General features: G+C 38.3%; 1 protein-coding gene across 1 annotated transcript in view; it reads right to left on the bottom strand.

Annotated features, from left to right (window-relative positions):
- Positions 1-10,851: 10,851 nt before the first annotated feature.
- Positions 10,852-27,941, bottom strand: part of LOC101548692 (3-hydroxy-3-methylglutaryl-CoA lyase, cytoplasmic) — a 121,481-nt gene continuing 104,391 nt past the window's right edge. Inside the window, exons 5-6 of the mRNA XM_004615811.3 lie at positions 16,441-16,566; positions 10,852-12,156 (exon numbers count right to left, since the gene is read on the bottom strand). Of these exons, the coding sequence (XP_004615868.3) occupies positions 12,055-12,156; positions 16,441-16,566 (228 nt within the window). The 3' untranslated portion in view covers positions 10,852-12,054. The remainder of the gene's footprint in view (positions 12,157-16,440; positions 16,567-27,941) is intronic.

Genomic DNA, 27,941 nt, shown 5'->3' with positions numbered 1-27,941 from the left:
CTCACACTACATGTGCATGAAAGAAACCTTACTCCCTTTGTTGAAAAGTTCCAGTTGATAAAATAGTTCTCCGAAACATACTCAGAGGAAATTGAGATATTATGAATAAGTACAAGTCAGCACTTAAAACTCCCAAATTGTTTCTGCTCATGCCATTTCATTAGCAAATATAAAATAAAATTTTATGCTTGCCTAATCTGAGACAGGGAAGTATGGTCTTTCTCCAGAGAGGTAACCTAGGGCTGTGTGAAGATAGCAATACAGGCTGTTAAAATTGATAGCACTTCTTCAAATCAACTTCCTCTATCTGGCGTTGTTTCTGTATAATGTAAATACATTACAATGAAATATAATGTAATATAATATGGGGCTGGAGTGATAGTACAGTGGGTAGGGCGTTTGCCTTGCACGCGGCTGATCTGGGTTCAATAACTCCGTCCCTCTTGGAGAGCCTGGAAAGCTAGCGAGAGTATCCAGCCCGCACAGCAGAACCTGGCAAGCTACCCATGGTGTATTCAATATGCCAAAAACAGTAACAACAAGTCTCACAATGGAGACATTACTGGTGCCCACTCCAGCAAATCGATGAACAATGGGACGATAGTGCCACAGTACATAAGATGGGTAAATAATATAATGTAAATATATTAAATACATATAAATATTAAATAGTAAATACATTTATTACTCCTTAGAATTCTGTTTAGTGTGTCCTAGGTTTTTCTTTTTCAAAACTTTTATTTATTCTTAAATTGAATCACAGTGAAATAGTTCTAAAATTGCTCAGGATTAGGTTTCAGTCATATAATGTTCCAACACCTGTCTCTTCACCAGTGTGCATTTCCCACTTTCTGCCACACAAACCACTCCCCTCCACCCCCTGCCCCTCCCCCAATACTCTATGGCAGGCACTGAGTTCTCTCACTCTCACTCTCTTTCTATCACTCTCTCTCTCTCTCTCTCTCTCTCTCTCTCTCCTCCCTTTTCTCATTTCTTTAGATCAATTGTGGTTAACAATACAGATACTGAAAGGTTATCAGGTATATCCCTTTACCTACTTTCAACACTCAGGTTTTTCTTATCAATAAAATTAGAGGTTAAGAAATATGTTCAAGTTTATACAAGTGACAGGGGCAAAGTTGGGATTGAAGCTGGATTTTGCTATCACCTGAACCCTCTCTTTTTTTTTCCATTTTAATCTTCCTATTCTTTCCTAACCCTTTTGGGATAAAGGGGATGGATATTTAAATGGAAAAAACTGAATGACCTGCCTTCAGATTCCAATGTTTGGAAACAGAACCAAAAAGTTTGCTAGTGCATCTTCACCTAGCCCCATTCTAGGAATCAAATGCCAGTGCGGCAGAGCAGTCGCTAATGGACTAATGATCTTCTCTCACTGCTGGTTAATGAAACTGTAGCTGGAGGACAGCTGTGAGAGGTGTTTAGAAAACCAATGGAATGAAGTCGATGGGAAAAGCTGAAAAATGTCAAATCAGATATTTGAAAAGTAAAAGTTCTGTACATAAGTCGTTAAACATATTAGAGGAAAAAAAGAATTAAAGTTAAGCCTATTACATACATAGATGTGGTTCCAAACCTGCTAGTTAACAAATTGTCACTGACCCCACTGCTTATCCAATATCCATCCATTTTCAAATTGTCAAGTGCACATTTGCAGTTTTCTGGATGTCATTTTTATATATGAAATTGTATGCATATGTAATTGCTATTACCGTAGCATGATATTTTTCCTTATCTTTTATTTCTCCCTCCCTCCTTTACTTCCTGCTTTCTTTCCTTCCCTCTCCTTTTTTTCTTTTTATTTTTTTTCATTTTGGGTCACACCCGGCGATGCACAGGGGTTACTTCGGGCTCTGCGCTCTGGCAGTGCTCAAGGGATCATATGGGATGCTGGGAATTGAACCCGGTCAGCCACTGCAAGGCAAATGCACTACCCACTGTGCTATTGCTCCAGCCCCCTGCCCTCTCCTTTTTCATCAATCTCAAGGTTTCTTCCCTGTTTGTGACTTAGGAATTTCCCTGTTGCTGTCCAGGCATCCAGGCATGGCCAGAATCTCGCCCAGGCGCCTGCACGTCACAGGGTACTTCTTTCTCAGGACCAGATGTTTCTTCTGTTTTTCTCCATCCTTCTTAGAATGGAGCAGATTTGGGTATCGAAGCCAAACCTATTTGGGCTCTTGACTGACTTCTGACTCTCTGCTCACGACTTACTCCCAACTCTCTGCCAGCTACTATGTTTGGGGTGTGTAATAGGGGTATAGCTTCCTCCTTCTCCTCTTTCTTCTCTTCCTCCTCCTCCTCCCCCTCCTCCTCCTCCTCCTCCCCCTTTCCTCCTTCCTCCTTCCTCCTTCCTCCTTTCTCCTCTTCTATTTTCCCAAAATCATTTGCTGAAGAGGCTTTTCTTCTGCCATTTACTTAATGCAGCCAGCTCCTTTGTTTTAAATTTATTACAACAAACTTTGTTATTCATACTTAGGACTTATGCTGGGCTCTAAATTCTGTTCCATTGCTTCTTATTAAACTTACTCTATTATTCTTCTGATGATCATTCTAGTACTGCAGTTTATATTCCTATGGCTTTGCGGTTAAGTTCTTTGGATGAGGAAGTCACTTAATTGACTGGGGCACACACTCTACGTGGCATCTACTGCAGGCTTGGCACTCTACTGCAGTGATGCCAATGGCCACATATCTGGAACCCACCTCCATACCCCCAAAGTCAGGAAATATTTCACTTCATTTACTAGTAGACCAACTTTGATTAAAAAAAAGAAAAATATTACAACTTCAGATGTAATATTATGCTATGCCAGAATTACTGTATCCCCACTTTAATTTTTGTATTGAAATCCTGACTCAGGGTATTAGGATTTGGGCTTGTCAAAGAAATATTAGGACGTGATTATGGAGTGGTCATTCAAAGAAACTATAAGTATCACTTTCTTTCCCCCTGTGTGAGGGTCCCACATCTCACCAGAACCCACACACAGGAGCGCTCTCATCTCTCACTTCAAATCTCCATCTCTGTGCTACACTGCTATTGCTGATGAACCATAGAATCTAATAGTTTCTGGATCAGCCCAAAGTGATAAAGCTGTATGATTTATTTATACTACATAATATAAGATGTATGTATATTAGTATAAATGATAATTGTTCTTGTCCAAATAGTTCTGAAGTAGGTATTTGGAAATAATCTTATCCTAATTGAAAGCATATTAAAACTTATTAGACCACATCTGCCGATGCTCAGGGCTTACTCCTGGCTCTGGATTTAGAGATTATTCCTGGCGGGGTTGGTGAATTATATGCCCAGAATTTAAACTTGGTCTGGCATATTCAAAGCAAGTGCCTAGCAGATAGCCTATCTCTCTGGCCCCAAACTTACTATTATGACATTTAAAATTCCTCATTAAACATTTAGCATTAAATTAGACATCAATATTCAAGTTATTTCAAATGAACTTGAAATATTATTGAGAAAGAACTGCTAATCAAAATTTATTTCTTAGAACTTACATATTCCTACCAGACTTTTTAAAGAGTCTTTAAACATTAAATAGTGCTGTGATTTTGACATTACTGCAGCAAAATCCCTATTTGCTGTGCTCCAGAATGTTATTATATATCATGCCCATCTTTGAATATTTTAAAGCATTCTTTGAATTTTAGTATAAATGTAACAGTCTTTACTACGAATAGACATAAACTTCATTTTTTATAATGTATCCCAAAATCTAAATTGTTTCTTACCTTCATATGAAATAACTATTTGGTTTTAATAAACTTACTTGATGGGAAGTTTAAGACTTATGTAACCTCCCCTTTTGTATCAAGATATTGGGGAATTTCTTGTCGAAGTATAACATATGGTGGAACAATCTTTCAGATTACCTGTTGTGACCCTGAGTTTGCATTATGGGAGAAAATATGCTTCCAATTAAGATTGTCCAACGGGATGCTATTCCTTAGGAACTCAGCGAAGAATGGCGAAGGAGTCTGGTGTGTGTCTGGCAGCTGGTACAAAGCACCTTGAATCAATAAAATGGTGATTAATTCCATTCTAAGGTCTTGCCATTGGTTCACACTGACATGATTCTAAAAGGACTTTGGATGTGAAAACCTGTCTACAGATTATCCTCCACAAAAAACATGTCAGTAGTCCCCCAAAAGCTCTACATACCAGTAAAAGTAGCATCATAGGAAGATTGCTGACCAGTGGAGCTATCACCTCTTGGGTACCTTAAGGTCAGAAGGACTTAAAGATATAATTCATTTCACAAAATTATGTTTGTAGAAAACAGGACCTAGGGTTTTATCTTAAATATATGTAAATTGGAACTTATATTCTTCTCGAATGAGATCATGGTAATCAACTATTTAGCATTCAGTATACACATCTTGTTTGTTTCTGGAACCATTTTGTTTTCGAAAACTCAGTTTACATTTGTGCTCTCTGATTTTTACCAGAGGATCCAGACACCAGGAGATAGACTTTCCAGATCCCATTTTCTCATGTTACAGTTAAGGCAGACCATCTAGTCCATCTACGGTAGAGTGTCAACCATATGGATGATAATAAATAAGGGGCTGAACATTCACTATACTCCCCCAATGCATGAGTGCCAATGATAGTTTAAATGTTTTTTAAAAGTTATGATTCTCATTTTAAATGTTTCTTAATAATGTATCACTTCTTTATATGGAAACATATCTTTATATGGTTCAAGTTATAGGGAATTGTTCTTTTAGTATTGTCTTATATCATAAGACAAAGTTAGTTCCTGCTAAATAGTTGTCATTTATGTCTATTTCTGAAAAAACATATAGGTGGTGAAAATAGTTCATCAAGCTCCATCAGGAATGATCCCTAAGCCCAAAGCTTAAATTCTGAGTATTGCCTGGTGTGACCACCCCAAAGCAACACATTAATTAAATTAAAAACAAATAAAAGTACATTTTTAAAGCAGAGATAGAAGTAATGATACCATGTTAGTATTTGTGGCTATTCAACTTTGGATACCTCTTCACACATTCTGCCAGTGAAGAAACTACATTTATTGAAGTGAGTATAGAAAAAAAATGATACATTATTTAAATTACCAATAAGTGAAAGCTTCTAAAGTTGGTCTAAACTTAAATTTTTAGAATAACTACACTTAAACTTTTAGTTATTCTAAGCTTAAACTTTTAGAATAACTATCATTTGTATAGAATTTTAGTGAATGGTGTGGATAATTGGGTTAACATCATGATGATATTAACATGTTTTCCTGTTATTTCTTTCCAATTTAAAAGAAGAAATTGGTTTTTTATATTTTTAATGAAATTTTAAAAATTAATGGATTACTTTTGAAGCAAATTTTTGCTAATATAAGAAATTTTTGCTAATATTTTCATTTTATATTAAAAATTAAGGGTTAGAGATATTTTTCTGACTTACTGTGATTGCTATTCAACATTATGAATGATAGAGACCTTAGAGAACTATCTAGGAAAGAAAAAAATTAAATGAGAACAGGATCAGAAGTTTGGAGTATTTTTTATAGTTTCTGGAAGCCATTAATACCTTCCCAAAGTGACATCAGAATGATCTTATGGCTTATCTAGTTTAGAGTTAGGTGCCTCCTTAGAAGCCAAGAATACCTTCTTAAATTCTATACACACAACTTTATAATATGTTCATATTATAAACAATTCTGTAAAACCAGGAAAAAAGAGAGATGTGTCTGGCTAAAAAAATCTATCAAATACTGGCAAATCTATGGCAATAAATATCAAATTCATCAATTCACTTGTCCAGTTGCAAGAGTAGGGATGATTCTTACCATTCATGACATTTCAACTTAATGTGGTTGGAGATGTGGAGACTGAGCTCAGTATGTGTTTGAGACAGGTGTGACTCAGGACAGTACCAGAATCACTTTCTACTGTAACTGTAGTCACATGACATGCTGAAGTTTGGAATGTTTAGCCCAAGGATGCACGATAATAAGCAAAGTTCAGGGACTTATGTGCAATTTAAGATTGTGCAGGTGGGAACATAATGGTCAGATATCTCTTTGGGTATCATGGCAGGTATTTTAAGATGATCTAAGACAAGAAGTAAAGGATGATGCTGTTTTACAAGAGTCCTGAGAGTTAAACAGTTCGTAAGCTGTTCCACCCCCAAGGTCATGTCATTCTACGGGAATCATAAAAATGGTAATAGTTAATGTTTATTGACCACTTATTAAAGTGTCAGGCGCTTTGCCAAACCCTTCTAGGCATTAGTTTAGGAATTCCGCCAGCTCTGTAAACCAGGGCTCTTATTATTATCTAAGTTTTACAGATGAAGGAAATGAGTTTGAAGTAAAGTTTAAAGAGATTCGCCAAGGTTGCACAGCTATTGATCAGATTGTGCCAGAAAAGACTGAAGACTGATGGAATGGAGTCAGTCCATTAAACCTCTCCTCTCCCCGGAACAGAGCAGATCAGTGATGATGAATCCTCCCCGTAATTGGCTCATTACTTTTAATCTTGCTTTATGGAGATCCTTAGTATTCCCTAGTGCTCACTTTAAAGTTGCCTTTATACTTGTACTAAATTTAGGGATATAATATATAAAATCCTAGTAGAATTTGTCTTTGATCCACACTTCCTGAAGAAATTCTGATGAGCAAACTTATATGATGGCTCTTGGACTTTGTGATGTTGTGGAGGAATGTGGCAGGGAATGCTAACTCTTTCTTTCTTTCTTTCTTTCTTTCTTTCTTTCTTTCTTTCTTTCTTTCTTTCTTTCTTTCTTTCTTTCTTTCTTTCTTTCTTTCTTTCTTTCTTTCTTTCTTTCTTTCTCTCTCTCTCTCCCTCTTTCTTTCTTTCTTTCTTTCTTTCTTTCTTTCTTTCTTTCTTTCTTTCTTTCTTTCTTTCTTTCTTTCTTTCTTTCTTTCTTTCTTTCTTTCTTTTGTATATTCCCTTTTAAACCATTTGTTGGACATGTGAAATGATGTTTGTTGTGATTATCTGAGTGCTAATTTAAGTCATGATTTTTTTGTGTGAATATAAAACAGGCAATACAGAGTCTTGTCCATTTTTCTCCTCAATTAAGCCCATGGGAAATCAGTCTCTTGGATGATTACCCCAGAGCTCAAACTTGAGGCTATATTCAAATTTAAGGCTACCTCAGAATTACCTGCTGGGCCTGTAAAACACAAACTTGCTGGTGTTTAACCTACCTACAGCTTCTGATTGGTATATTTGATTCATGGGTGGGAGCCATGAATTTACATTTATCTTAAATCCTAATTTACATTCTAATGACTTGGCTTTTCTTTGTTTGCCCCAACTCTGCTCTATGTCCATCTTAATGATAAAGCTTTTGTGAGTTGACTCAGGTGATTGATGCCTGGTTTGAGGCTTTAAGGAACATACTCAATAGAGCAGAGATATTCAACTCTGATTACACGTGGCTGTCTTAAACACATGTTCTAATGCTGATACTGAAATCACAATTTTTGGAGATGGAACTCAGACATGAATACTGTTAACCCTCCCCCCCCATCTTATCTTCTGTTGATTGATCAAATAGCTGCCAGCCTTGAGATCTGAGGAAGCAAATTCGTTTGTAAATGTCAGTCACTGAGAACTGATGGTTATCTCTTCTCAGATCAGATTCTGAAATGTATCTCAGGGAAAACTATTTAAGGAATAACAAATTAATGAGATCTTAAAATCAAATAGGTATGAAATTTGTATTCCCTATTAATCATATAGATTTCACTCTATGTATCAGACTTTGCTTAATAACATGTTACATTTTTCAGTTGGCAATGAAGTCTTCGTTCTATTGATAGCAGACAGGTTCTTAGATGTGTACATGAGGAAGAAGCAGTTTTACTGGTGTTACATCTGCGTGCGTGCATGTGTGTGTGTGTGTGTGTGTGTGTGTGTGTGTGTGTGTGTTTGTGTGTTAGGGCATTTCCTATAGTTCTTATTGTAACTAGTTGCTAGTTTGAAACTCATAAAAAAAGCATTCTGTGAAAAGAGAGTATCAAAGAGTCTGGCTTGTTCCAGGAACAAGGACAAACCAGTGATAAGAAATGCTGCATGAAGATTCTCTTAAACATGCATCTTAACCTGCCTCTCAGGCACTATAATATGCAGGACATGCCTTGCTGCTAGAACTGCTCAATGGCAAGAAATAGGTCTGACTTCTCTCTTTCCTCCCTTTCTTTCTCCTATTCTCCTCCCCTTCCCCATTTTTATATCCCTCCTCTCTCCCTACCCATTTTTCCAACCCCTTCCTTTCCACCAAAAAATATTCTTTGATGTCTTATTCTGGCCCCCATAAACACAAAACTTCTTAATTTTCTAGCCCATATTTTATTTAAAAATTGCAAATAATTATTGGTATTCACAGCAAACCTCCAACTTGTTAATTTTTCCAATTCTGGTTCTTGGCTGGTTTTCAGGCTTTAATTTTATCTCTTTACAATTGTGGTAGGAATATATGTGGTTTATGTTGTCAATGCTAAGTAACCTCTTGCAATCTGGAGTTTTTTATCTGCATTTTTTTTTTTTGGAGCCACACACCTGCTTGTGCTGAGGGCTTACTCCTGCCTCTGTGCTCAGAGGTCATTTCTGGTGGCACACATGCAAGTCCTTAACCCCTGTAATATCTCTCTGGTCTTGAAGTTCTCTTTTCTGAGACCCAAGACACACAGAAACTAATATCTGTGCTAGTGCAGGCAAAGGAGTCAAGTTAAAAGTCCTGGTTATAGTAATAAAAGGCCATTCAGAACCTTCTCAATATCATATAATTAGCAGGCATTTGGTTTGTGAATTTTGTGAGTCAAGATTTTAGGAAATGTCTCCTTGAACAGGTCAATTTATCATCTATGTGTGTAGGTGTCATCACCTCCACAATAAAAAAAATAAATAATAAAAAAATTCCCATATGTGAGATAAAAAAGAGAAACAGTAAGGGCACAGCAAATAGTCGCTGTAACCGAAGATTTTGTGTGCAGGACAGAGCTTACATGGGGATGAAGTGAAAAGTCCCTGGGGTCACTGGTGGGGGAAGCAGGCTCTCTGATGGGAGAGGGTTGGAATGAAGAATCCATACAAAGAATTAAGAATATTGTAAGTCAACAAAACTGGTTAATGAAAAAGGGTTAGGGTTGGGCTGGAGAGGTAGTAGAGCAGGTAGGTTGGATGATGTTCAACTGGGTTCAAATCCCAGCACTTCATATGGTCCCCTGAGCCTCACCAGGAATTATCCCTAAGGATAGAGCCAGCAGTAAGCTATGAGCACCACTGGTGTGGCCCCTCAAACAATGCCCTTCCCCCAAATTCAAAAACAGCAGAAAGGGTATCCCCTGAATCAAACTATGGGTTTGGGGTGAGTGTTCTGTCTCACTGCGGGAGAATTTCCTGAACTGAGTCCGTCACCCTATTGGGAAATGCAGAGATTGAGGACGAAATGGGGGTGGGGTTGGAGCAAAAGAAATAAATACGAGTCCCTTCCAATTTATTTTGCTGAGAACCTGAAACTACTCTAAAAATATCTTTACAATAATTTTTTAAAAGAAAAACATCACTTTTACCAAGGACTTAAGGTCTTTGTCTATCATATCCTCAACACAGACATGTGACAAAACAAATATTCTAAAACACAGAAGGGATATGCTCCTTGAATTAAGGACAGATGTCATAAAATGCTGCTTTTGATATGCATGTCTTTGAATAGAGGTCACCCTTGTTTGGTATTCCTAATCTTGCCTGAGGCAGCTCTGGGTGGGCTTCTGTATAGGTGGGCTGTATGTGTGGGTCCCACAAAGATGACAAGGCTTCCTGCTTAACTAACATGCAGCCTGGAGGGGGTTCTGCCTGTGAATTTCAGGCAACTTTATAGAATCTCTCTCCTGCCGAGCCCCAAGTGAAGCCGTCCTAGTTAGCAGAGTAAGTGACCTGGTTCCATGTAAGGATAGCACATGCTAGAAGAGAAGTTTGCTCATGAGAATGGGATCAGGCGGCATCAGGTGTCCCTGGAAATGAGCCCCTGCTTCATGCCATTAGGTGTATTCTCTGCTGAACCAGAGGTTTCGGAATCCCCCTCCTGCCTTTTGAAGAGTTCATGGCTTTTATGTTAAAATAGCAGTTTTTTTCTTTAGAAGAGCAGGGGCGGCTTCCAAGCAGAGCTTATTAAGTCCAAGGGCCTGACTGGTAATTCTTGGCCAACCACACTGATGGTTCAATGCAAAGGGCCAAAGAAGTGGGATGTAACCTGGGCAGATCTGGAGGCCAGGGAATGCAGAGCTGTAGCAGGGAATGCAGAGAAGACCATGCGGTCCTGAGAATGGAACTTGGGTCATTCTCGTGCTGGTGGACCCCCGAACAGTTTCACTGTCTCTCAGCTGAATCCTTTGCAGTTACTACGAGCAGTTTGCTTTGATAGAAATGAATCCAGGGTGTAGAGGAAATGGGAAGAGGGGGTCCCCGGGCTGCAGAGCCCGTGGGGCGCTGCTACCCTTGCCCTAACTGAGACAGCTCCATAAAGACCTGGGCTTCATTTGCTCACCTCTTGGCGCCCTCTCCCTGCACTGGTCCAAACAAAAACTAGTCACTCAGTCCTCTGGGTGAGGAGTGTCTGCTCCACCAGCCCACAACATGGGTTCTTGGCCTCTTTCATAGAATTATTTTTTGTCTGTTACCAATGTTTCCCTTATGATTTGTTTCTTATTAGTATATGTCTTTAATGTTAACTTAGTTTTAATCAGTACTTACATTCTAGAATTTCATTGCAGTGGTTTCGATAAATATTTACGAGAAAATCCACAAAGTTCACGTTCATAGTCCAAGGTATATGCAAATTTATTCAGAGATTAAAATCACCCAGCATTATTGGAGAAGTCTAGATAAATAATAGAACTGATGTTTCAGACCCACATGTAATAATATTGCCACCATATGATTTGCATAGATTACAGAAATATTTTCCTTAATATGGTCCTTCTATTCCTCTTCTCATCTTTGATATATTATTTTTTGCTATTTCTGGCAATACTTTCTAGTATCAAAGATAAAATTTCAGCCACTTCAAGATTATAAGTAAACATAAGAAATAAACGAAGAAAAAAAGCTGATATAATCAAAGTGCCCAGATGCAGTGGAAAACCATTTATTTTTGTAAATTAAAAACTAATACTCTTAGGATCACAGTAATGTTCTCCCGGTTAATTTGGAAATGATCAGAAAATTCCAAATGTGGGTTATGCCACAAACATCAGTCTATCTCATCACTGTAATTTAGACATCAGATTAAAATCAGGATTTCTACTTCTCAATAGTTGAGCAACACCATGCTGGTTTTTCACATAACCGATGAAAGGGAAAGGATGGTAAACTGGCCGCATGTGAGGAACATGGGAGGTCGTGTTACGTTTCCAGGATGTGGCGTCTTGCCATCGACCACAGCCTCTTGGAACAAGATAAAGTCATTGAAATGGTTAACAGATGTTAGCCATATTTGAAATGTAAAAGTTCTATTGCTAAAAATTATGTAGGGTCAGATGGAGTTTTGGCGCTTGGTCCATAACTTAACTGACTTGGCAAATGAAAAGTTGAGATCCAGAGGCATAGCACATAATACTGAGGCCACACACCGCGCGGAGCTCATAAACCACCGACAATATGTCCACTGTGCTAAGCCAGCTTGATTAAGTATTGACACAGTGTCCGATATTTAGAGAAATCTGAAGTTAATTTTCACATCTACTAAATTAAAAAGTTATTTCTCTAAGACCAAGAGAGTAGCCTTTTCTCCCAATTCATACACAACTCCAAGTTTTATTAGTTAGCCTCTGCTACAAGTTATCCAATGACTGATGGCGCTTCCTGCTGACTTCATTATCTATCCAATTCTACCTTTTCAAAGCATCTCCTTTCCCCCAACTATTTATTACTTCGTTTCAGAGTAAGCTGATGACAATTGTTTTCAGATAAATATTTGTAGCTGAAATGGATCTTCTTAGATTTGTCGCCTGTTTGCTCAAGTCAAGCACTGAGGCAGGCTTGGGCTACTTTGGAGTTTGTGGTTTTATTCACAGCTTTGCAGATAAAGTCACCGGCTTCCATCACTTTGTAAAGATTCACACCCTGGGAAAGGAAAGCAGGTATGGGTAAGTGAGAAAGAAGACAAACAGATTCTTCTAAATTTTAGTAGTAACAGAGCTTTCAAAATTACTAAGCAAAATATTCCTATTACTGATTTAGGGAAAACATTTTTGTGGACCATGTAATGAATACTTCAGTTTTTTTTCTTAACTAAAGCATATTTTGACTTACCTTGTGTTAAACCTTGGACTAGACAAACCAGAGGAACTCTGTATACTGGCACCAAAAAACCTAGGGAGAACAATGATGCACTAGAAGAAATTCATAAAATATCAATGTGGTAAAATTAAAATAAAAGCAGTTGAAGAAGGGGCTAGAGAGATAGCACAGTGGGTAGGGCGTTTGCCTTGCACTCGGCCAACCCAGGTTCGATTCCCAGCATCCCATATGGACCCCCCGGGCATCGCCAGGAGTAATTCCTGAGTGCAAAGCCAGGAATAAACCCCTGTGCATCGCCAGGTGTGACCCAAAAAGCAAAAAAAAGAACAAAAAACAAAAAAAAAAAAACAGTTGAAGAAGCTTACAGATAAAGAACTTAAAAGAAAGACAAAGCTTCTTCACTATGTCAAAAACCAAACTTGAAAAAGCTATATAGGAAAAGAGAATGTTTAAATTTTGACTATTTTAGAAGTATTACTGTTGCTTAACAGTAATGGTATTGAATCATATTACCTCTATGATATTGAAGGAAGTAGTTATAGGTCAAATAAAATAAAGTAGTTTTTAGTCCACATCTGGAACTTGTTTGCCCGAGAATTTGTACTGTTTGAAAACATAAATAGGATCAACAAAGGCTTAGGTAAATCCCCAGATGACAGACAGTTGGCTTGGAAGGCCAAGTTCAGTGCACGCTTCCCATCTCGAGGACTCGGTGTAGCTAAAGGTCACCATCAAGGTCCCTCCCAGCACCTTGGCTGTGACAGGGGAAGCTAAGCATTAGGGGGATTAACCAGAGATTTGCCCTACTGGAGCATTTTATAAACTCTGGTGTCCTCCCTGGACACAGACTAGGAACAATGATACTTAAAATGGAATACATCGACATCCTTGCTACTCAAAACGGATTTTAATATCTGTGCATCATTTTCTTAAAATGCACCAACCTATATACACACAAGGCTTTGCATAACAGTGATGATAGGGACATCATTTTAAGGTCATTAAATTATTTTCTGGTAGGTGTTTATTTGCACAGTGCCAGGGAGTGGACCCAGAGTCTTACGGTACGTGAGAGATGCTCTTGACAGCTGAGTCACATCCTGGCAAACATTAAGCCACATCCCTGGCAAACACATTTTTCTTTGTCATTAAGACTACTCCCAGCAGTGCTCAGGGAAATCATGTCTTGCCAGGGATTAAACTCAGCCTCTGACAGCTGTGGACTCTACCCCTTAGCAATCTCCCAACCCCTTCACCAGAAATTCTCAGAGAACTTTTTCTTTGCAGTATACGTCTATGAATGATAACAAAGAGACTTTAAATTGACACTTATCAGTGGTTTTAATTTTCTTTTTTATTATCAAGTTATTCTTAGTCAATGGCATTTGATTCAGCTGAGAAATCTACATCTGTAAGATAACTTTAGATAGAGTATCTGTAAGTACATTTATAGACATATGTCTTTTATTTCTGATTTTCATTCAGTAATATATTATTGGAAAATTTTAGTGAAAATTTTAGTGTTCTTCCTTTTCCAAGAATCCAATTTATAGCAAGTAGGCAGTGAAAGTTTTTTACGCATACCAAGATTTCAATTTTGGTCTTTCTTTGCTATATGATTAACATACTACTTTATAAAAAAGCGTATTCTCAAATAGTTCATCACAGGCCTAAACATATCTCATCTACTATGATAATTCTTGTGTTTGAGACATTATGTAGAATGTCATTTCTGCCTCCAGGGTGCTCATGGCTACACAGGCATTAAAAAGCCCCAAAGATAAAATTACATACTGTATTCAAGTTACTAATACAGAGAGGTGAAAACAACTAGGAAGGGAAAGATATAGGGCTGTAAACTCACTGAAAAAAATGCAATGGAAAGGAATGTATCAACAAAAAGAGGGTAAATCCTGACCTGAATCTCATATGAAGAGAAAGGTGCTTGAAAGCATCTACAAACACCACCCTTAGATGTGGAAAAATAGGGAAAGGATCCAAGCGAAAGTCTAAAGATCCATGTACTGCGATCAAACTTTGAGCAATTTTTGAGAATTCACTGATGAGTTTTCAAGCAGAAGCAAGGCATATTCATATTTATATTTTAGAAGAAATTTTCTGATAGCACCATGATTAATCCATTTAAAGGCAAATTAGAAGCCAGAAGACCAGTGTGGATAATGCTAGGAATAATAAACACTTATGCTAATGTCATTACAATTAAGATTTCAAGAAAAGGAAAAAGAATCAAAATATTTTAGAAGACAAATTCATGGCTTTTGGTATTTGAAAGGCCTGGGTACCACAGTTAAATTGGGTTATTCAGAGAATATTGACTTGCAGATTAGAGAAACTTGGATGAATTTGAGCCACTCTCCCCTCCAGCAGTCCTTCTTGAGCTGTGACAATCTTAGGAAGGAGCCATGATTTATCCATGCCTCCGTGACTTGACAGCTCGACATGTTTTAAGCACCAGCTAAGTTCAAGTCAGTCTTATAACCTTTAAGAGATCACTTTAAAATTTTTCTTTTCTTTTCCTTTCTCTTTCTTTTCTGGTGGAGCTCATATGATGATATGGGATACTGAGACTTGAACCTGGGTTGGCTGCATGCAAGGCAAGCACGCTCCCCTGTGTACTGTCCCTTTGGCCCCTCCAAGAGAGAATTTCTATTTTTTTTTGTTTGTGTTACAATCGTGCATTTGTGTTGTAAATGATCAAGCTATGATTGTAAATGAAATATCTATTCCTAACCAAAGAAAACAGGCAGCAGTTTTGAGCATTGAGTGCTAAGTGACACTAGTCTTTCAAGGAATATTATTGAGCATTGTCATGCTGCAGGCCTAGAGTCTGAATGGTGATAATAGCTCTCTGGCTCCAGTATAAGCCCCACTCAGGACTCAGATCATTGCCCATTCCTAGAGTATTTCCAAAGGCACAGGAAGGGCAGCACGAGTGTGAAGAACCAACAGTGTGGGTGTGTCAGGACAATGCTGGATAATGTTTTGTGTATTGGAAAGCCTCACTGTCCATGTTAAAGGGAATGTTGGAAGAAAAAGAATTCCTAGTGGTGGTGAGAGTATGAAGTCAAGGGGTGGCCAAGAATATTAATGGTTCACAAACAGGACTACAGACAAATTTGATGTTGGAGAGTGAGGAAAGAGATGAGAGAGTGAGAGAACTTTATTTTGTAATCAGATAACTTTATATCTGAAAAAGCATTTGAAACTTTTAATCACTTGCAGAAAAACATTTTGACCTTTTATATATCTTTTAAAAAATCAATTTTATTGATAAATGGATTATTTTTTAATGCTGAAAATGGCAAGATAGAAATTTTAGTGGATGCTATTGTAGAATATCTGACTATATAAGTAACTGGAGGCTGGAGAGATAGCACAGTGGGTACGGCATTTGCCTTGCATGTGGCGGACCCGGGTTTGATTCCTCCGGCCCTCTTGAAGAGCCTGCAAGCTACTGAGAGTATCCTGCCTGCACAGCAGAGCCTGGCAAGCTACATGTGGCATATTCGATATGCCAAAAATAGTAACAAGTCTCACAGTGGAGATGTTATTGGTGCCCACGCAAGCAAATCGAACAATGGGACGACAGTGCTACAAGTAACTGGAACAACAGACTTCTGTGCTCAGCAGGCTAAGTGTCAGGAAAATCTGCATTCCACTGACCATACTAAAAGATGCCCTGCTCTTTCTCAGAGACCTTGGCACTGTAAGAAAATCAAGATTTCAGCTTCTTCCAAAGAAAACAGCCATACCTAAAAACAAAACTGCAAAAGAAACAGGCATAACAGCAAAGGCATGGGTCTTACCTCACAGAGTGAGTGAAGTCAAGTCAGATAATTCATGAAAAAGTACTTTGGAGGTCACGAGGCACTATAAACGTAAGGACTAGTAGCATTCCTTGTGATGGAGCTATATAAGTAAGTCACTTAGTAAGCCCCTCCAACAATCATCATTGTTTTCCCACTGTGCATTTTAGTAAACAGCAAAAGGGGAGTAAAACTTTGACTTCAAAATTGTTCTCTGAATCTGAAATGCATTCCAATTTAGCTCTACAAGGGATGTGTGAATATTAAAGTGCTCACTTACGGAGTTGAGCCCCAGACCGTTGAGCATATAGACCAAGTCCTCGGTGGCCACATTCCCAGAAGCACCTTTAGCATACGGGCAACCACCTAATCCGGAGACTGCAGAGTCAACCACGCTGATCCCCATCTGCAAAACAAACCAAAGGTCAAGATGTGTCTAGTCAAGGCATATCCATAGAACCACTGTGTACTTCTAGGAAGTCTGTTCCAAAGAGCAAATAAGCCAAGTCTAAACTTGTTTTCCAAATATATTCATTTACCCACCTGCTGCTATTTCTTTTCTGACTAATTTTGTCTTTACAGAACTTTGCTAAGGCCCTTTGAGGGTCAATGATCTTAGGTAAAAAGACAAATGTTACTCACAAAAAACAGCATAATTTTAGAGGGCAAGCTACGGGTGAGATTAATTTATTGCCAGGTTCTACAATTCAACCAGCAGCCCAAGGCCTCTGGAACCCAACTGCAGCCATGCTTAAGGCCCCTCTCCACACATTCGGATGAGCCTCATGCATGTATGAACGGCAGAGGAACCCAGGTGTGCAGGACCCGGGGCTGAGATCTCCAAGCCTGCTCAGATTGGGACCGGGCCTCCTCCATCCAGACCCCCCAATTTTTCGGTATCTTGGCAGCCAGACCCACAAACTGCCCCTGGCACCATGTAATCCCATCAACGGCCAATATCCAGAGACTATATAACAATGCTCCTGAAAGCACACAACCGCATTTGCAGCCACACAACTTATAGCTTAGTTCTCCCTCTCAGAGAACCTGGCAAGGTAGCGAGAGCATCCTGCCCACACGGCAGAACCTGTCAAGCTCTCCATGGTGTATTCAATATGCCAAAACAGTAACAATGATGGGTGTCATTCCCCTTACCCTGAAAGAGCCTCCAATGCAGCACCACTGAGAAGAACGAGTAAAGAGACACTGCTAAAAAAAATCTCAGGGCTAGGACAAATGGAGATGTTACTGGCACCTGCTTGAGAAAGTTGATGATCAACGGGATAACAGTGATACAGTGGTACTCTAACTTTTAGATCATTAAATGAGTTCCATGAAGTATTTGCAACAATGCTACTCAAACTCAAGGTGCCTTTGAAGTGAAAGGGAATGGTTACTGTCCAAATAGTATTTCAACCATTCACTTCACCCAATCTTCAGGAGATATTATGTTCTACACTAGTCCTTATTGTCTTGGGGTAAGTGCAAAGGTTTTTAAGAGGCAAGACACTGATTATTAATAGCAGCACTAGGAAATACTTTTTAGGTCCTCACTACCTGAGAAGTATTATTTTTGGACTTCAGGCAGTTATCAGAATTCCTGGTCAGTTCTTAGCACTCAGCACAGATGGTTCAATGCAAGAGCCCAAAGGTGTGCTGCATCTCCAGCCTGAGGGTCCAGGAATCATCCAGCACCTGGTGTTGCCTATAGTACCCAGGGCTGTACCTGGTCAGGCTCAGGTGTGCCTTCACGATTGCCTACCTCTCCTGCCCCTCAGTTTCACTTTTAACAATATTCTAGATTGATTCTGTCCTGGAATCTGGTCTGGAAGTAACTTTTAAATAAACTTTGATTTCAAAACATTTGTGAAGAAGATATGAAACATTTTATATTTTACTCATCTGGTTTCTCCCGTTGTTACATTTTTCCTTTATTATGTTTGTCATACATAATAACAACTAAATATCATTATTATTGGGCATGCTTTATTCAAACAAACCCATACTTTATTCAGATTTCTGTTGTTTTGAACTGAATATCTGTTGCTCTGTGTCAGGAACCCATGCAAGTTACCTCATTCCAGTTAGCAATTAGGCTCCAGGGGGAGGAGACAGTTTCTCCAACAATTTTCCTGAGAAAATCTTGACAATTTCAAGTAGTTCTTATTATGTGTTGTGAATGATATCCTTGTGCTGTGGGTGTACTTGATATTCTCACTATTAGACTGGAGTGTTTTGCAAGAAAGAACAAGGTAAAGTGCCATCCTCAATAAATCAGACCAGAGGTACCTAGAAACGTGACTAAGGACTAATGAGGTAGTGCTGCCTGTCTGGCTTATAAAGTCACCCCCTCCCCGACTCTAAAGCTGTTCCTCGGGTAAAAGTTACATTAAGGGCACCAGAATGTCAATTAAGGTACATCAATTTGCATGAACTCGCATTCCCCAACAAGGGAGTTTGAGCCATGCTCTCATATTTCTTTATTTATGATTTATTTAAACATTTCTTTGTACTAGTAGGAATGCACAGAGATTTATGTTGCTCTTTGGATTCCAATCTGATGTCACTTTTTATGTGTTGTTGCTCCAATTGTTTGAAACTTGGTTTGGGGGCGACTCAGCTGGTCCCCATGTCCCTTTGACATGCCAAAGAGACTGTAGTTTCAAAACCACTCTCCTTCTTTGAACCCTGAAAACAATACTGATTGGTTTGCCAGGTCTTATGAGGGCAGAGTCCAAAAAACCCTGGACATTTTTAGAACTAAAATCAGATTTACAGAAACAAGTTTACTTCTGTACTTCTATTTTTCCTCATTGCAGTCTTCAATTTAGGAAGATGTTAATAGCTCTTCTTTGATTACCACAACCTCTCTCAAATTATGATTCGACATGCTCAGTCATAGCCAACTCTTTAGCTGAAGCAGTGATCCATAAGCTGTATTTGCTCTGAATCAAAATAAGTATAAATCTAGAGGAGATGTGAAGCTGTACCTCAGGGTATTATTTAATAGCTGAGAGAGACCAATCAATGCTTAAAATATTGACTCATCTTTCGAAGTCTAACATGATGTCAAATAAAAAAATTTCTTTCTTTTCTTCTGGTTAAAAATCTCTATTCAGCCCGATTAAATCCACTGCCCAAGGAAACAAATTTCACTGGTTCTCATTTCTGGCCACTATTAGAATCACCTGGGGCCCTTTTAAAACTAATGGCCCAACTTTCCTAACCAATTAAATCAGTCTCTTTCTGAGAATTGGGGCAAGCACTGTATTACTTTGCAGTTCTCTCTGCTTATTCTCCTTTCTCCCTAAAATGAGAAACCCTGGAGAAAGAGCCCTCAGCCCTATCACAGTTTATCAAATGGTGTGTGTGTGGGGGGGGAGTTTTCATTCTGGAGTTTTATTTCAGAGAGCACTCATGGTAGCATAGAGAACAATGACAAATGGCTCTTTAAAGTTTTTTCAAGAATATCTAAAAACATTGTGACAGTGAAAAACCATCAAAAGAGGTGAAAGATGGCTTTCACTTATAAGAGATGATGACTCATTTATTCCTGGACCCATTTATTCATAGAAGTTGAGTACTGAGTCGCTTTCCCACTACCAAGGGCCGTAGACTTACAGAGGAGAAGCTTGCCGCTGCCTTGTCAAGTCTGCTATACTTTTCAACTAGCCTTCTTTTTATTTTCTTGTGATTTTATTAATCAATCTATGTTTTGTTGAGGAAAAATTGGTTTATAAGAGTAAATATTTGTCTGTTTTAGGGGACAATTTCACCACACAGCACACCTCTGAAGTGTGAGTATCCACTTGCACCATCCACTGGACCCTTTTAACCCACTTTTCCTTTCTTGGTAACTTCAATTCTGTGGTCAGGGTCCGCTTGTTTTCACTGGCCATCGTTTATTCCTAGCAGTGTTTCTCTCCACACTGCAAATGAATTAGATCATCAGCAGTTTTCTTTCTCCTTTTTGACTTCTTTTTTTAGCATCCCCCCCAGTTCAATCCCTATTTTAGCAAGACTTCATCTTTTGTAGTGACTAATATTCCAGTTTGTGTGTGTGTGTGTGTGTTCACACTCACCATTTATTGTCCACTAATTTGTTGTTGGACATTAGGTAATTTTCAGATTTTGGCAATTTTAAATCGTGCACAATGGACATAAGTATGCATACATCTTTTCAAATTAGTTTTTCGCATTAAAATATAGTCTTAGCCTCTTGGGAAACATTGAAAGCAGAAACAATATCTTCAATATAGGAACTAAAGATCTATGTGTTACCAAAAGTGAAGTATTTCTTTCCAATAGCATAACCAGTGCCAAAATGAAGGACCAAAAATAGCCAGTTTTATGAGAGAGAAAGCAAAAAAAAAAAAAAAAACCAAAGAAAAAACAGGACAACACATTTCACCTCACTTTATCAAAGTTTATACGTGAACCCTAAAGCACTCTGCAATTACAGACGTTCAGATGAATGAAGGCTGTCAGGGAAATTGGATAGAGCAGTGGATTTCAATGCCAGTCTGCAGACCAGTACCAGTCTACCTGAATTCCCTGTGCTTGCAAAAACATCTTTGCTGCCAAACATAGAGTATCCTTGGGTAAAATAGTCACTTTATTTTTGATTTTAGAACCATTGCACAAAACACTATTGTAAATAATACTTAGTTTTGCCTTTGCTGACCATGAACCATTTCTCCTGTTTTTGCTGGTCTACCTGAGTAGAGGTGAAAAACCATTGGTGTAAAGAAAGGGAATAGGAAATATCCTACAACTTGTATAATCTGGAGAAATAGTGCAAACAGAAGGTTGTCTGAAGGAAGTTAGGAAGCACGGAGGCCATAAAATCAGATTTCACCTAGGCAGTCTTGAAATAGGTAACAAGGTTTTCCAAACTAAAGGATTTGACAAGCAAATCATCTGCACAAGGAGAATTTTCGGTGCACAGGCAAATTAAATGTCATAACTGGTTATTAGTATATGTATTATATAATTACAATTATTATAATGGTTATGGAAATTAATTATTATAATACTTATGGAAATTATCCTGAGTTTACAGTTGCACAAGTTGCTCTTTAAATTAGACTTTTATAAATATCAACAACAAAGGTCGTATATGCAGGGTTAATTTTTAATGCTACACATCTGAAACTTCAATATTGTTTGTCTGTTTAGGGCTACACCCAGCTGTGCCCAGTCTGTGCTGAGAGAGGGGTGTGTTTAGTGGACCATATGTGGAGCTGGACACTGAGCTAAGGTCAGTCACAGGCAAGCAGGCACCTTAGCACCGGTACTATCTCTCTGGCCCCACATAAAATTATAATGAAATGTTCTTTCAATTTTTTTAAGGTACTGTTTTTGGGGACTGGAACAATAGCACAGTGGGTACGGCGTTTGCCTTGCATGCGGCCGACCCAGTTCAATTCCTCCGTCCCTCTCGAAGAGCCTGGCAAGCTACCAAGAGTATCCCACCCGAACAGCAGAGCCTGGCAAGCTCCCCGAGGCGTATTCAATATGCCAAAAACAGTAACAAGTCTCACAATGGAGACGTTACTGGTGCCCACTCAAGCAAATCGATGAACAATGGGATGACAGTGCTACAGTGCTACTGTTCTTGAAATTGAAGGTAAACATAAAACAGACTAGTAGGAAATGAACTGTATATTATGCTGGCCAGAAATTAATTGGTAATTATTCTTACTAGCAAATATTTATTATTCCTGCAATACTTATTACAAAGAAATTTTTAGAAATGTTTCATAAGTCAAAAGAAATAAATAGAAATAAAAACCAACATGTGAGTGAGCACAGCGTGACACATGAAACATACCCCACAATCATACATTCAGCTACATCTATAGACTTATCACAGTACATTTTATAAGAATAAAAATGTGAAAATCTAAATGTCTACAATGGGAAGCAATTTAAGATAATGATAGTGTAGCTGTGAAATTCAATTTTAAGTGGTATGTGAGTGCACAGTAAAGGAATAGAAACACAATATAGAGGATATTAAAAAAGCATGTAAAAATCATGGTCCTGGCTCGTTGTCTTTCTCTCCCATTTTAGGCATTATGGTCTGTAATACAGATGCTGAAAGGTTATCTATATCCCTTTACCTGCTTTCAACACTCAGTTCCAGAATGTTGAAATGATCCAGAGTGATCATTTCCAGCTAGGATTGTCATAATGGTCCCTCCTCTTTCTTAATTACCCTCCCCCCCCCAGACCCTTCTGGTAATTCCCAGCCATCATATTAGAACATTGTAGGACCAAAATGCAATTGTTAACAATTTGTAATGTTCTATCTCATGGTGATTCTATAAAATTTTTAGATTAAAACATTTAATTAATAAGAAGACAATTATGTTTAAATTCTAGAAAACAAATCAGAATCTTGTTAAGAAAAATAGAAATTGGATGACGTATCAAAATGCAAATAGTGACAATCTAGGATGATTATAAGTGTTATTTTATTTTATTTTTTTTTTGGTTTTCGGGTCACACCCAGCGATGCTCAGGGGTTACTCCTGGCTTTGCACTCAGGAACTACTCCTGGCGGTGCTTGGGGGACCATATGGGATGCCGGGGATCGAACCCAGGTCGGCCGCGTGCAAGGCAAACGCCCTACCCGCTGTGCTATCGCTCCGGCCCCTATAAGTGTTATTTTAATTGCATTTTCTTTCCAATGCCCCACAGTTAAAACTTACATACTTTAGTAGAACAAAAAAGTTTTTGCAAACTTAAACCTGTTGTGTAATCACAGAAAATTAATGAAGATCCTGAAATCAGTGGTATCATTATTTTGCACTAAGCAATTTTTTAATCTATGGTTTCTGAATTAAACTACACAGATAAACTGGTAAAGAGGAATGAGAAATATGAAAAGATAACTGGAAATGGACTTTCCCAGGTTCCTACTTTCAGAATGCCACTACATGGTTCCTCTTCATTCAGCTCTATTCACAAATGAACCAACTTTAAGAGCAATAGTAGAATAAAATTCAAAGTTTAAGTAGGAAATATAATTTTAAAAGCCAAAATGTACATTACCGGTGAAGGAAATTGTTAAGATGTGTTTCAAAGTCTCTCTCCATAAAAGATCATGTACTTTTAAAATACTACTTTTATGCAATAACCTCTAAATAATGTCTTTCTCTTTTCCTGAAATATATTTCCATTAACTTCACCCATAAAATTGACATATTCTTAGTTCAAAAAAAACTTCTTTTGAAATTTATATTTATAGTCTAAATGTCATCCCATTCCATTGCTCATCGATTTGTTCAAGCGGGCACCAGTAACGTCTCTCATTGAGAGACTTATTGTTACTGTTTTTGGCATATCCAATACGCACGGGTAGCTTGCCAGGCTCTGCCTCGCGGGCTCCATACTCTCAGTAGCTTGCCAGGCTCTCCGAGAGGGTCGGAGGAATCCAACACAGGTCGGCCACGTGAAAGGCGAAAGCCCAACCACTCTGCTATAGCTCCAGCCTATATTTATAGTCATATAGGAAAATTTTATTTTACATCTATCACATTAGAAATTATATAAAATAAGATAAAAAATATTTTTTACAGAGGAGCTAAAACATTTCTTAAGTTCTTTGTAGTAGATATAGGGAAAAATATTGTGTAGAATGTCATCACATTTAATATGAATTTGATCCTATAACATCATTTTCATAAAATGTCATTTCAAAGATACTCTTTTAACCACATGTCTACACTTAATGAGCTCCCTTAGATTCCCAGGTTCCGTGTCTGTAAGTACTTCAGTGTTTTTCTTTGTTTTTTGTTTTTAGTAGAAAACGGTGTCTTTATCTGAGAAGCCACAAGGTGGCAATATAACACCAAAGTCTGTCAAGTTAAGCTCAGCGTGTACAAACCCGTTCAACTCCCTCAAATCACATATACAATTAGTTTATTATCCAGATTTTTCATTTAAAAGGAGTTTTTATTGATCGGGCACCTAAGCTTGTTGAACATAGTGTATCTTTTATATGCTTCCCTTGACTCAAACATGTTTAATTATTAAGCACATTTTATGTGCCGGATCTTGGAATACAAAGTGCTCACGAAATGAAGTGCTAAGAGAATCTTGGGCACTTTGGTGAGATAAAGTAACTTTGTACTTCAAAACCATAAAAATTATTTGTGCAAATACGTGATCTAAATTATAATAATCTGATAAAAATTATTAAACCCCATGCCCACAAAGATTTTAACTATAAAATTAATCTCTATATTTTTGTTTTTTTTCCTTGAATAATTTTGCTTTATGGAGGCTGAGAGGGCACACCCAGTGGTGCTCGAGCTTACTACTAGCTCTGTGCTCAGGAATCACTCCTGGCAGGGTTCAGGGGACCATGTGGGGTGTCAAGGATCAAGCCAAGGTCAGCTGCATGTCAATCAATGCCCTACTCTCTGTGCTTTTCTCTAGGCTATATTTATTTTTATTTTATTTTATTTTTATTTTTTTTCACGAGGCATAATTCCACTTTATTTTCCTCGAAAGGAGTTTGTCTTCAATCCTTAAGGTCTGTAGTTGCCTTACATGGGTTTTGGTGGAGGTCTTGGGGCAGCACCCGCAGGTCTGAACCTCGGTGAGGGTATCCCGTCCTGTGGGCTTCGAGGGAATGGTTCCTTACCACCTTGTTGTGAATGGCACACCTCACACAGTAGTGTAACTTCACATACAACTTGGGAAGCACATAAGCGTGGAAAACACTGGCTTCGGAAATGTCCTGCACAGCCTCGGCCTCCACAATGTTTCTAATGACAAGCTTCTTGATCGCCTTACCCTTGGGCACATGGCTCCGGCCCTTTTTGGCCCATCCATTGTTTCTTCTATTTTTGGTCATGTTGGAAGTGAAGGTATAAAAGAGCAATATTTGTATTTTATAACTACTTTATAACTCAATGTCTTCAGGTTCACGTAATATCAAAATTTCCTTCCTTTTTTGTGGTTAAGAAATATTCTAATGAATGTATGGATAAACCACAGTTTAATTATATATGTATCTGTTTGTGGACACATGAGCTGTTTTATATTTGGGGTGTAATGAATATTGACATATAAGTGTATCTGTTACAGTCCGATTAAATTTTCTGTAGGTTTCTAGAGGTAGAATTGCTGTATGGTAGTCTTATGGCTATTTTTTTAATAACCACCAAATTGTTTCCACAGTGATTATTCCATTCTATCTTCACAACCAGCTGTGTACATGGGTTCCAATTTCTCTATATTCTCTGCATTTGTTATTTTCTATCTGTGTGTTTGATAATTTTTTTAAATTTATTTATTTTTAATTAGTGAATCACCGTGAGGGTACAGTTACAGATTTATACATTTTTGTGCTCATGTTTCCCCCATACAAAGTTTGAGGACCCATCCCTTCACCAGTGCCCATTCTCCACCACCAGTAAACCCAGCATCCCTCCTACCCTCCCCAATCCCATCTCCCCCCACCCCACCCTGCCACTGTGGCAGGGCATTTCCTTTTGTTTTCTCTCTCTCTAATTAGGTGTTGTGATTCACAATAGAGGTGTTGAGTGGCCACTGTGTTCAGTCTCTATTCTACATTCAGCCCGCATCACCTCCCCCCCCCCCCCCCCCCCGCATGGTCTCTGTCCGAATTATACTTGGTGATCCCTTCTCTGAGTTGCCCTCTCCCCAGAATGTGAGGCCAGCTTCGAAGCCATGGAGTCAACCTCCTGGTACTTATTTCTACTATTCTTCTATTCTTGGGTGTTAGTCTCCTACTCTGATATTCTATATTCCACAGATGAGTGCAATCTTTCTATGTCTGTCTTTCTCTTTCTGACTCATTTCACTTAGCATGATACTTTCCATGCCAATCCACTTATATGCAAAATTCATGACCTCCTTTTTTCTAACAGTTGCATAGTATTCCATTGTATAGATGTACCAAAGTTTCTTCAACCAGTCATCTGTTCTAGGGCACTCGGGTCTTTTTCCAGATTCTGGCTATTGTAAACAGTGCTGCAATGAACATATAAGTGCAGATGTCATTTCGACTATACTTTTTTGCTTCTTTGGGGTATATTCCCAGCAGTGGTATTGCTGGGTCAAATGGGAGCTCAATATCTCATTTTTTGAGAATCGTCCCTATTGTTTTCCAAAAAGGCTGAACCAGTTGGCATTCCCACCAGCAGTGTAGAAGGGTCCCTTTTTCCCCACATCCTCTCCAACAGCGGTTGCTTTTGTTCTTTTGGATGTGTGCTAGTCTCTGTGGTGTGAGGTGGTATCTCATGGTTGTTTTGATCTGCATCTCCCTGATGATTAGTGATGTAGAGCACTTTTTCATGTGCCTTTTGGCCATTCGTATTTCTTCCTTGGTAAAGTTTCTGTTCATTTCTTCACCCCATTTTCTGATGGGGTCTCTAGGCTATTTTTAAATAAAGCTTTAGAATATGTTTTTTGAAAGAAATAAAACTCAATATATTTATCTATTTTTTCTAAATCACTTTTTTATGTTACTGTTATCAAAAAGAACTCAACTGTCTCTAGAATACAGGTAAGCAATTCTTCCTAAAACTCAGGAAACCCAGAAATCAAAAGATGGTTGTATCCTTCACTCCCACTTTCTTCAAAACTCATGATTAAAACTATTAGTGATCCCTGGAGCCGATAAACTTGGTGGATTCAGTTGTGTGGGCTTCCAGATACCTCATACTTGAGTTTGGACGTAAGGGTGAAGAAAAATGTATAAAACAACGGTCACTTATTCTGGAAAGTAGGAAATTTGCTACAAGTAGGTCATGATTTTTTATCACTGTGCTCCAGTGGCAGTTGACCCACAGACTCTCAGTTCACTCAGATTCCCATTCCAAGGCCGACTTGACAGGCAAGTGCCATCTTGCATTCGATCAATGCTCTACAAACATATTTCACAGGAAAATCAAAAAATAAGAGCCAAAATTAATTTTTCAAAAGTTGTAATCTTTCAAAATATTTAATAAAATATAAAGTTTAGACATGGAATATAATAGTTTCAAGCAACATACTGAATTTTGGTCATGTCATACTTTTAAAAAATGATCCCCAACACCGCATATATGGTTCTTCAAGCTTATCAGGAGTAATTCCTGAATACAGAGTCAAGAGTCAACCTAAGCATTACCAGATGTGCCCCTGACCCGAGCAAAACAACAACTAAAGTATTCCCAATAGAGCGAATTTTTCATTTTTAGATCAAGTTACTGGGGGGGGGAGGATTGTCAATATTTATTAGAATAAAACATTAAAACTATACATGTAACTCTCAACTTGTTCTTCTGAGCCCATGTTCTCCCAACATAGGATGACATCACCCAGCCACGAAACGCTGCCTTTCTGGTTACCGGCCCCTTCCCGCCATTGTATCATAGCATTCTCTGTATTATTTTATTTCCAGTTTTATTCTGGCACTGTGACTTACACTACTGTAGTGAGAGTTTCATGCGGTATACCAGTGTCTGCTTCTCTCCTCCGATCTCTCAAGGTCCCTCCCGTCTAACACTCTTTAGTTAATCCATACCATGCCAGAGAAGCTTCTAAAGCAGCACTCTGAATAATTGCTATATATTAAATTATGATGTCACTGAGATGGAGACCTATTACCATTCATGTGTTGATGAACAAAATATGGTACTATATAATTCACAGAAAATAAGCTAAACAGCATAGATATATAAAGACTAGCATTTCAAAAGAAACTGAAGTATGTACCAAATTGGTGTACAAATAGTAGTTGTTGTTGGAGTATAATTA

This window comes from Sorex araneus, chromosome X (assembly GCF_027595985.1).
Source record: "Sorex araneus isolate mSorAra2 chromosome X, mSorAra2.pri, whole genome shotgun sequence".
In the NCBI taxonomy this organism is placed as follows: Eukaryota; Metazoa; Chordata; class Mammalia; order Eulipotyphla; family Soricidae; genus Sorex; species Sorex araneus.
The sequence above is the reverse complement of the archived record's forward strand: the minus strand, read 5'-3'. Positions and strand labels throughout refer to the sequence as shown.